At 63.4% G+C, this 10001-nt stretch overlaps 1 protein-coding gene across 6 annotated transcripts; it reads right to left on the reverse strand.

The window, feature by feature from the left end:
- Window positions 1–1282: 1282 nt before the first annotated feature.
- Window positions 1283–9049, reverse strand: PARP6 (poly(ADP-ribose) polymerase family member 6). Of its 6 annotated transcripts, none has more exons than XM_048318216.1 (22): window positions 8952–9049; window positions 8012–8089; window positions 7787–7881; window positions 6938–6998; window positions 6717–6807; window positions 6559–6625; window positions 6181–6330; window positions 5799–5952; window positions 5036–5089; window positions 4637–4732; window positions 4459–4551; window positions 4260–4385; window positions 4115–4180; window positions 3897–3964; window positions 3631–3679; window positions 3084–3193; window positions 2918–2990; window positions 2678–2747; window positions 2234–2313; window positions 2071–2134; window positions 1845–1929; window positions 1283–1767 (listed from the first exon to the last, which is right to left on the reverse strand). In XM_048318216.1, exons 1-22 carry the CDS (start codon window positions 8952–8954, stop codon window positions 1665–1667), a joined length of 1836 nt encoding a protein of 611 aa, XP_048174173.1. In that variant the 5' UTR covers window positions 8955–9049; the 3' UTR covers window positions 1283–1664. The 6 variants fall into 6 exon arrangements, 5 of the variants coding, with proteins under 5 accessions (XP_048174173.1, XP_048174171.1, XP_048174170.1 ...); XM_048318214.1 differs by having other exon boundaries at window positions 3084–3196; XM_048318213.1 differs by having other exon boundaries at window positions 5772–5952.
- Window positions 9050–10001: the final 952 nt, after the last annotated feature.

Consider the following 10001-nt stretch of genomic DNA (forward strand, 5'->3'; position numbering starts at 1 on the left):
GGAACTCACCCTGGCTGCAGAGGGAATCAGGACACAGCCCTGTGGTTTCACTGACTTTCCCAGTGACAGAGGAGGTTCAGGGGGATGTGGCCGTGTCCCACGGGATGTCCCTTCCCGCCTGTGGGTACAGCCGAGCGACTGCTGTGATCCCGGGAAAAACCCCAAACCCCACCAATTTAAGCAAAACCCCCCCAAGGGGTGGGTGGCAGGGCCAGGGGGTGAGGGAATGGCCACCAGCCCAGGTTTGGGTGGCCCTTGGGAACATGGAGCAGCCAGCGTGGGATGAGTGGGGAGGGACAGACACTGGGATCCATCCAGGGGGGTCAGAGGGCAGGGACATGACAGAAGCGACCCTGAGTGCACCCATTGGTGTAATGAGCCTGTCAGGACTCAGGTGGTGCCTGTACCAAAACCAGGATAATTCTTACACTGATTCTTAAATTCCATCATAAATCCTGGCTGACATCATGGCCTCGTGCTGCCGTGACCGACCCGCAGAGCCCCTGGCCTGTGGGCACCCGCAGTGCCCAGCCCCCTCTGCCTGCCCTGAGCCCTGGCAGCCTCCGGGCTGTCTCTGCTGGGTTTCCATCCAGGTTTGGGTGTAGCAGGATGCAGCTGTGCTGGCACTGCCTCCGTGTCTGTGGAGATTGGCTTGGGCTGACATAAAATGCCGTCCCTGGGAGGTTCCTTCTCGTTTGAGTCTGCTGCAGCACCAGTGCCCTCTCTGTGGGGTCCCATGTCCCCATCCCTGAGGCACGATCCCTTCTCCATTGCATTCCGCCTCCACAGCACCATCCCTTTGCCATGGTGTGATGGGGGAGTGGTTCCCTCCCAAAGCTGCATCAATTCCCTATGACACTTCCCCACCGTCCCATCCCTTCCCCTCAGTCCTATCCCTCCCCATGAACCTATCCTTTCTGCATGACCCCCCTTCCTCTCAATCCCATCCCATCCCTTCCCCAAGATACCATCCCTTCTGTTTCCTGTCCCTTCTCCACAGTCCTATCCCTTTCTCATGATCCCATTCCTTCCCTGTGCCCCCATCCCTTCCCCAGGTTCCAGTGCCTTCCCTGTGCCCCTATTCCTCCCCCACACTCCCACCTTCCCCTGAATCCCATTCCTTCCCTGTGAAGCCATCCCATCCCTTTCCTGTGATCCCATCCCACTCCTTTCCTGTGCCCCATCCTTTCCTCACAATCCCATTCCCTGTGCCCCCATCCCTTCCCCAGCATCCGCTTCCCATACCCCACACTTTAATCCCAGTTAAATCCACGAACACCGATTCCTTTTCTCTTTTTTTTTTCCTGTTTTTGGGTTTGCTCTGGTTGGTTTTTTTTTTTGCTTCGGTTTCTCATCATCGATAAAAACGCCGTCGCTGCCAATGCCAGGAGGGGCAGCCCCCGGCCACGCCGGATCCGTGGCTCCTTCTCCACGCTGCCACAGGGTCGGGGACAGTGGGAAGGGGACAGGGAGGGGATAAGGGACCGCTGAACCCGCCTGGTGCTCACAGGGTGCCCGACGCCTATGTACAGGTGGAGCCGCCGGCGTCGCCCCGGCTCTGCCCTGCCCGGGGGGCTCAAAACCCGCTCGGCCCCTGCCCAGCCTTGCCCGGGGGCTCGCTCGGTGCCCGGGGGGTCCCGGGGTCCCACCGCCACCGCCGCCGCTCAGTTTGTGTACACCTGAGTCCCGATCACACGCATGATCTCCTTCTGGATTTTGGGGTCCTGAGTATTGATATTGGCGTCTCCCACTTGGCCGTCTTCGTACCTGGAAGGGGAGAAGGGGGTGAGGGGGGTCCCGTGGGGGCCCCGCAGGTGCTGCAGGGTGGGCGCAGCTGGACTCACACAAAGAAGAAGCGTGTGCAGACGTGGTCCGAGACAGGGCAGACCCAGATGTTGCCGTGTTTCTGCAGGTCCTTGGAGGTGATCACTGCAGGGAAAGGGGCTGTTGGACACGGAGAGGGGGACGGAGGGCCCATTTGGGGACAGCCCATTGAGGGGACCCTCCATCCCTCCACCCACCCGGTGACGCCATGGGTGCTGCCTGTCCCTCCCCACTACATCCCTATACCTTCGCAAAGCGCGATGCAGTTCAGATTGCGGCTCTGGAGGAAGCGGGACTGGATGGAGCGGGTCTGTGGGAACAGCAGCCAGTGTTGTTACCACCCTGTCCTGGCACCCATGGGTGCCATGTCCCTGTTCCCATCCTACCCCGTTGTCCCCTGGCCCATCACCTGGGGGATGGTGTTCATCCGGTTGTACCGCTGCACCAGCTCATCCTTCGATGGCATCCGGTGCTGCCCTTTCCCCATTCCTGCGTAAGAAGCAAGGCAGTGGCTGTCACTCCCTCAGGGAACACCCTGGGGTGATGTGGGGACGCATGCCACAGACAGGGATGGCCACCCTCAGTGCTCCCACCCTGCCGCTGAGCCCTGAGAACCCCCCAGAAGTGTGCACAGCAGCTTTTGAAGCCTAGGAAACGTTAGGAGTTTTGATTCTTTGGCGTGTGGGAAAGCCCCAACCTGGCTGGGAAGAGGCTGGTGTGGATGAGATGGATATGGGATGCTGCCACTCATGCGAGGCTTCTCCAGCCAGCATGATGCTGAACCTCCCTGGGCCCATGCAGGGAATGGGAACGGAAGCACAGGCAGGACCGGGCAGCGCAGGCAGCCTCTTACCTGAGTATCCAAAGGAAATACTGGAGATGGGGCTCAGATAGATGCCCTTGCCATAGGCTGCTCCATGCAGCTTGCGGGAAAATACCAGGGTGAGCATGGTGGGATCACCCCGACAGCTCGGGCACGGTGGTAGTGGAGGAAGCCTGGCACTTCCCAATGTCTGCCCCCTCCCTACCTTCCTGCCCCCTCCCTGCCCGCCTGTTGCCCGGGGTGTGCTGGGCGCAGGCAGCGGAGCGGTACCTGCAGTTTGGTGTAGGAGGCGTTGACCAGCCCATTGCGGAGGATGGAATGCCAGTTCTCAATGTGAGAGCCACTGGAAAGAGCCAGCCCCACGTCAGCCCCCCGTCCATCACCCCCACGGCGCCCACCCGGGGGGCTCCCACCGTCCCCCCCCTTGGCAACTCACTGGAAAGCGAAGGTGCTGCCGTAGAGTTTCTTGGCTGTGCGGAACCGGGCTTCCTTGGCTGGGGGGCTGCTGAGCAGGAGGAACTGGTGGGAGGTGTGCATGAACTTCAGCTGCTACCAGGAGAACAGCAAGAGCAACGGCAGTGCCAGCAGGAGAGAGGACAGACAGACAGACAGACAGAGATCATGCACGGCCGCCCGGCCCCGGGTCCAGCCCAGCCCAGCTTTGGCCACTCCAAGTTTGACAGAAGGGTCCTTGGCATCCCTCTCTGGTCCCCACCCCACAGCCCATGACAAACATCCCCCTTCCTATATCCCATGTCCTGCCTCCCGCATCTCCCAGGCTCAAACCCCACCCAGAAGGATCCACCCTATATCCCAGACCCTTCCATCGCCCATCCCATATCCTTACATGCCTCATCCTGCATCCCACAGCCCATAGCCTACATCCCATCTGCTGCACCCTCCGTCCCACCTCCTATATCCCACATCCCACATTCCACACCCTCCATCCTGCACCCCACCTGGAGCCTGGCCTGGTCCCTTACCCTGCTGAGAGGCAGCTTGACAATGTGGGATCTGTTGCTGGAGATTATCCTTGGGAAAAGGAGGAGGAAAAGGAGGAGGGTCAGAAAGGGTGGTCCCACTCTGCTCCGAGACTGTTGGATGCTCGTGACCCCCCAGGACAAAGGAGATGAGAGGGCTGTTCCACGGATGCCTGGCTGCCCCCCACCCCATCCCATGTCCCGGGGAATGTGGGGCAGTGGGAGGGACAAGGGCCAGTGGGAGAGGGCCGCAGCACCCTCGGCCTTACCACTGCAGGAGGGGATGCGCCAGGGGGTCCAGCTTGTCCATCTGCTTCTTGATCTCCAGGTAGGACCCCTGGCAGAGGCAAGAGGGGGTGCAGGTGGGTCCCCCAGCACCCACCCAGCCACGGGCAGATGGAGATCAGCACCAAAATGCCACTCCCGGCTTGGATCCCACTCCAGGGAGGTCACACGTGGCCGGGGGGTGTGGGGCCACGCCACATACCTGGGTCATCTCCCGGATGGACATCACACTGTCCAGGGCCTTCTGCAGCCGCTCGTAGTTCTTCTTCTGCACATGGGGCAAGAGAGGGGTGGCCATCAGAGGAGTCCTTGGGGCTCCCAGTCACCCCCTGGTGTGACATGCTTACCTTGGGGTTAAAGGCCAGAGTTTTGGGGTCGTTGGGGTCCACCACGGAGGGGTAAGGCTCGAAGATGATGCTCTTGCGAGGGGACTCGAGGGCAGCACGGCACATGGCCACCAGCAGGTCCACCACCTTGGGGCAGAGCAGGGACTGAAGGGGCAACGCCCCATGGGGCTGGTGGGGTCACCACCGTGCCCATCCCTACCTCAGCACCCGTGGCCACCTCCTCGGCCGCGCCGGACATGACGCCCAGGGTGTAGAAGGAGAAGACGCAGAGCTCCCGGGTGCACACAGCCGGCTGTGGAGGGGACAGGAGCGTGGTGAGGGTCAGGGATGGTGGCACGGGGGCACAGCCCGCACCCGACCCGGCCCTGCCACCCCACCTTGAGCATGGAGCCGTTCTGGAAGACGTGCTGCTCGTCACACACCACGCAGTACTCATTGAGCGTCGGGATCCGCTGCTCCGCGTACTTCATGATCTGAGGGGCAGGACAGAGGGAGTCAGCCCTGCCATGGACACGGAGCTTGGGGGGATGCTCCAGGCGGCGGGACGGGGATCAGCGGGATGAGGAACAGAGAGAAGGATACTCTGGGCATCAGGATAAGGATGAGCAGGACATGGGGGAGCGGGGAGAATGCTCTGCATAGAAGGATGTGGATAAGTGGGAAGTGGGACAGGGGGGAGGATGCTCTGGGCAGCAGGATGCGGGTACATGGGATGTGGAGCAGTGGGGAGGATGCTCCACAGCAGGCTGAGGTTGGGTGGGGTGCAGGACTCTCACCTGGACGAGGAAGCCGTACTCCAGCGTGGGGATGTTCTTGCAGTGGCCGCCGACCTGTGACAGAGCCGGAGCAGAGCCAGCTGCGTTATCCCCTTTCCCACATGCAGCCCCAGCTCTGCATGGCACAGGCAGCCCCCAGCTCCCCCCAGCACAGCAGGACCCCCGACATTAAAACCCTTCCTGGCACAGCGGGACCCCCAACATGCCAAAACCCTGGCACAGCAGGACCCCCAGCATGCCAAACCCCTTCAAACACAGCAGGACCCCCAACATCCCCAGCACAGTGGGACCCTTGACATGCCAACACCCCCTGGCACAGTGAAACCCCCAACATCCCAACACCCCCTGGTATAGGGGAGCCCCAACATGCCAAACCCCTCCCAGCAGAGTGGGACTCACAAGATCCAACCTTCCCCTGGCACAGCGGAACCATGGATATCCCAACGCTCCCTGGCACAGCAGGACCCCCAACACGCCAGCATCCCCTGGCACAGCAGGACCCCCAACACGCCAGCATCCCCTGGCACAGCAGGGATGCGGCACCAAGAGTGGGGTAAAACCCCACAGCCAGACCCCAGCTCCCTGAGAGCACCCAAGAGTGGGGACAAGAAACCCCACAGGGGCTCCCCCCATCCCATGGGAATCCCAGCACCTCCCGACAAATGATCTGACCCCAGAGGAGCCCCTGGGAAGGGGAAGAAGAGGAAAGCAAACCCCAAGGCGGGGTGGCACCCACCAGGATGTTGAAGGGGGCAACACCTGCCTGGGTGCTGGCGGGCGGGTAGCCAAAAACTTCCACCTTGGGATTCTTCACCATGCAGGACACGGAGCGGTTCATCAGGCGGTTCACACGAGGCTCAGGGATGCCCAGTTTGCCCTTCAGCACTGAATCCTGGATAACAGGGAAGCTGGGAGACCTGCGGGCACAGAATCCCCCTGAGCACCTGCTCGTCACCGTTCCCTGCTCCTCCATCACCCAGCGCCGGATTCACCCGTCGGCCACTTTTTGGGAGCAACCGCCACCTCCTTGGGATGTGGCAGGGAGCAGCAGCATCCAAGTGGGGAAACTGAGGCACAGTGCCAGGCCTCACCCAGGATGAGGGGACGGAGGGCTGGTCCCCTGGGGGACGGGGTCGGGACCTTACTTGGGGATGGGCGAGAAGATGCTGAGGCCAGCACGGAACTTCTTGATGGTGCCGCTCGTCTTGAACCAACTGTGCCGCTTCTCCTGCTGGGTCTTGAGGAAATCGTTGCTGAGGTGTTTCCATTGCTGGGATGTGAACATGCCCAGGATCCTGACAGACAGGGGGGACAGCACCCGTGGGTGCTTGGTGGTCTGTGACAACCCCAGCCCCTCCTCCTCCCCACACACAGATGGTGGTGAGTCCATCACGGGGTTGTGTGGTGGATAAAAGGTGGTGGCTCAGCGACATGTGGCACATGGCCGGTTTCGGGGCAGAACAGTGACTCTGTGTGCCACCCCACCCACCACCCTCGGGTGCCCACCACGTTTGAGCTCTTACTTCTTCAGCTGCAGACCCAGCCCGAAGCCCTCCTTGTTGGACGGCTGGAAAACCTCGATGGACGGTTCTGCGGGGACACAGGAGGACGAGCCGTCGGTGCCACCCCTGCGCCTGTCCCGAGGGCACAGGGACACCACATCCCGCCCGGCCCCACTCACCGGGGCCATCGAGGTACTGGGAGAGGGAGAAGCGCAGGCGGAGGACGATGGGCTCCGTCCGCAGCACCTTCCACGCCGTCGCCACCTCCTCCTGCCGAGGGAGAGCCGCGTTTCGGCACAGCCACAGCACCTCCACCCGGGCAGGGGAAACTGGGGACCCCCCGGGCGCATGTGCCCACCCTCCCCATGCCAGCGCTGCCGGGGGCACCCCGGGCACTCACATCGAGGAAGCTGATGTTCACGTGGAGGTCGATGTCCACGTCATCGATGGTCCCGTACTCCCTGTGAAGACACGTGGTGCCGTGGCACGGGGGGCTGGCACGGTGCTGGAAGAGTGGCCCGGTGCCCACCGTGCCAGGGTGGGCAGGCTCATGGGACAGTGACACTGGCACGTGTGGCTCCCCACGTATCAAGCGTGAGCACAGGGGGAGTGCCCAGAATGTGGATGTGAACCTGGGAATGGCACAGCCAGGCGCTCAGGGGATGGCATGGCCAGGTGTCCTGGAGGTGCCATGGTTGAGTGCCCTGGCAATGGCACAGCTGGGTGCCTGGAGATGAGCCCGGTGCCTTGGCAATGCCATAGTCAGGTGTGACGAGGATGGCACAGCTGGTTATGCAGGGGTGCCACTACTGGGTGCTCCACGATGGCATGGTCAGGTGCCTGGGAATGGCATGCCCAGGTGTGCTGGGGATGGCACTGCTGGGTGCCCAGGGATGGCACAGCTGGGTGTCTGAAGATGGCACAGATGAGTGCCTGGGGCTGCCACAGCTCGACGCTCCAGGAATGCCACGTCTGGCTGCCCAAGGACAGCACAGCCAAGTGCCCAGGGGACACTGTGGCCAGTGTCCTGGGGAGGGTATGTCTGAGGGGTGGCTCAGCCAGGTGCCTGGGGACGCCACGGCCAGGTGTCCCAGAGATGGCATGGCTGGGTGCCTGGGCATGGCACAGTTGGGTACCCAGGGACAGCACAGCTGGATGCCTGGGGATAGCACAGCTGGGCTCCTGGCGTGGCCCAGCTGTGTGCCCGGGGCTGGCACTGCCCAGGGCAGGGGGCAGCAGACGGACCCACCTGACGGCCACGGCATTCTCGCTGTAGATCTCCTTCACCGCCTCGATGTCGGCGTCCAGCTGTGGGTGCCGGTACAGGTCGGCGGCGCAGGTCCCCTGCGGCACAGCGCCCACAGCTCTGTCACACCCGGAGCCTCCCGCAGCCCCCAGCAGCCCCAGGCCTGGGATCAGGCTCAAGTTTGGGGTTCCCGAGCTCCCCGTGGCACCCGTGGGACCCAGCACCCACCTGGACGCCATAGAGGAACTCCTCAGACTCATTGTCCCCGTCGGAGTCATCATCCGTCCAGTACTGGCCCTTGAGGTCCTGGGGGCAGAGGGTTGGGAGGCAGCAGGGATGGGGGAGAGGGTTGGGAAGTGGATTGGGGGAGCACATTAACAGGGAGGGAATTAGGGGGGAGCAAACTCGGGGGGGTGGTTCTGGGGAGAGGGTTGGGGGAACGATTTGGGGAAGCAGTTTGGGGGGAGCAGTAGGACAGAGAGAATGAGGTGGGCTGGGGGGAGTGTTTGGGGGCAGCAGGACGGGGATGTGGGATGTGGGCAGCGGGATCGGGGGAGCAGGATGGGAGGAATAATTTGGGGGCCAGTGGGATGGAGGAGCAGGTTGGGAGAGGGAGCATGGGAGGAGCAGATTAGACGGGAGCAGGGTGGGGACAGTGGGATGGAGATAGTGGGATGGGAGTGCAGGATTGGGGAACAGGATGGGACAGCGGGATGGGGGAGCGAGATGGGGGAGCGTGAAGGGGGAGCAAGATGGAGACAGCAGGATGGACCAGCAGGATGGGGACACTGCCATGGGGGACCAGGATGAGAACAACAGGATGGGGGAGCAAGATGGGAACAGCGGGATGGAGAACCACCGTGGGGGAACAGGATGGGACAGCCGGACTGGGAAGCAGGATGCGAACAGCAGGATGGAGGACCAGGATGGAGGCCCAGGCCGGGGGCTGCGCACGGAGCTGCCGGCGGGGGGCCCGGCCGATCGCCACGGGGGGGGTCCCTGCAGCCCCATCCCCGCCCCGAGCCGGGGGACCCCGGGACACGGGGGCACCCCGAGGGCCGCTGCCCCTTCCCCGCCCCGCGGCTCCGCAGGCCCGTCCCGCCCCCTCGGCCGGGCGCGCTCCCCCCGCGGCCGTCCCCGCGTCCCCTGCCGCGTCCCGGCCCCTCACCATGTCAGCGCGGGCCGGGCGGCGCGGGCACGGCCGCCATGCTGCCGGGGGGCCGCGCCTGACGTCAGAGCCGCCGCACCGCGTCACCCAGCGGCGCCGCCGTGACGTCACCGCCGGGGACCCCCGGAAGCGCCGGGGGCGGGGCAGCGGCTCGGCGGGCGCGCAGCAATGGCGGGGACCCCGGTGACCCCAGAGTCCCCGGTGTAGGGTCCCCCCGTCGCAGCTTGGGGTCGCTGCAGTCCCCAGCACAGGGCGCCCCATGGCGTGCCCGTGTCGGGTGTCCCCCACAATGTCCCCATGGCCCGTCACGGGTCCCGTGTCCCCAGCACAGGGTGACCGGTTTGGGTCCCCTCCGTGTCTGTCACAGTGTCCCCACAGCCCAGCCCAGTGTTCCCAGTGCCCTCAGTACAGGGTGCACAGTGTTGCTAGCACGGCATCCCCAGTGTCCCCAGTACAGGGTGGCTATTTTGGGTTCCCTCCATGGCTGTCACGGTGTCCCCACAGCCCAGCACAGGGTTCCCAATATCCCCAGTACACAGTCCACGGTGTCCCCAGTACAGGGCCCGCAGCCCCCAGTATGGGATGACCATTTTTGGTCCCTTCCATGGACCACAGGGTCCCCAGTGTACCCAGTACAGGATCCCTCTGTGGTCCCAGCACACAGTGACCATTTTGGGTCCCCAGATGGCTGTCACAGAGTCCCTACAGTCCAGCACGGGGTCTGTGTGGCAGATCCCTGTGTCAATGGCATGTCCCCAGTGTCAGCACAGTCCCAGCGTGGAGCCACTGTCATGGGTCACCAGCACAAGGTCCCCATGGTTCTGGCACCATGTCCCCAGTATCTCCAGCATGAGGTCCCCACTATTCCCAGCCAAGGGCCTTCATGGATCTGGCATACGGTGTCCATGTTGGGTCCCCACACGGCTGGGACAGTGGTCCCAGTGGTCCCAGCACAGTGTCCCCTGTGTCCCCAGCACCTCCAGCCTGGTCTCTCCTTGACCCCAGCACAGCGTCCTCAGCGTCCCCATCACCATGTCCCCATCACCATGT

Source organism: Corvus hawaiiensis, chromosome 13 (genome assembly GCF_020740725.1).
Source record: "Corvus hawaiiensis isolate bCorHaw1 chromosome 13, bCorHaw1.pri.cur, whole genome shotgun sequence".
In the NCBI taxonomy this organism is placed as follows: domain Eukaryota; kingdom Metazoa; phylum Chordata; class Aves; order Passeriformes; family Corvidae; genus Corvus; species Corvus hawaiiensis.

What these genes read in the sequence shown, in the direction of transcription:
- PARP6 (XM_048318211.1), bottom strand. Translation starts at nt 8,158, where the DNA reads ATGTGCTCCCCCAATCCACTTCCCAACCCTCTCCCCCATCCCTGCTGC. An exon ending in AGTACGGCTTCCTCGTCCAG is followed by an intron (nt 4,733 to 5,035) that starts GTGAGAGTCCTG and finishes CCTGCCCCTCAG; the next exon opens with ATCATGAAGTACGCGGAGCA. An exon ending in GGCAGCACCTTCGCTTTCCA is followed by an intron (nt 2,991 to 3,083) that starts GTGAGTTGCCAA and finishes GGCTCTTTCCAG; the next exon opens with TGGCTCTCACATTGAGAACT.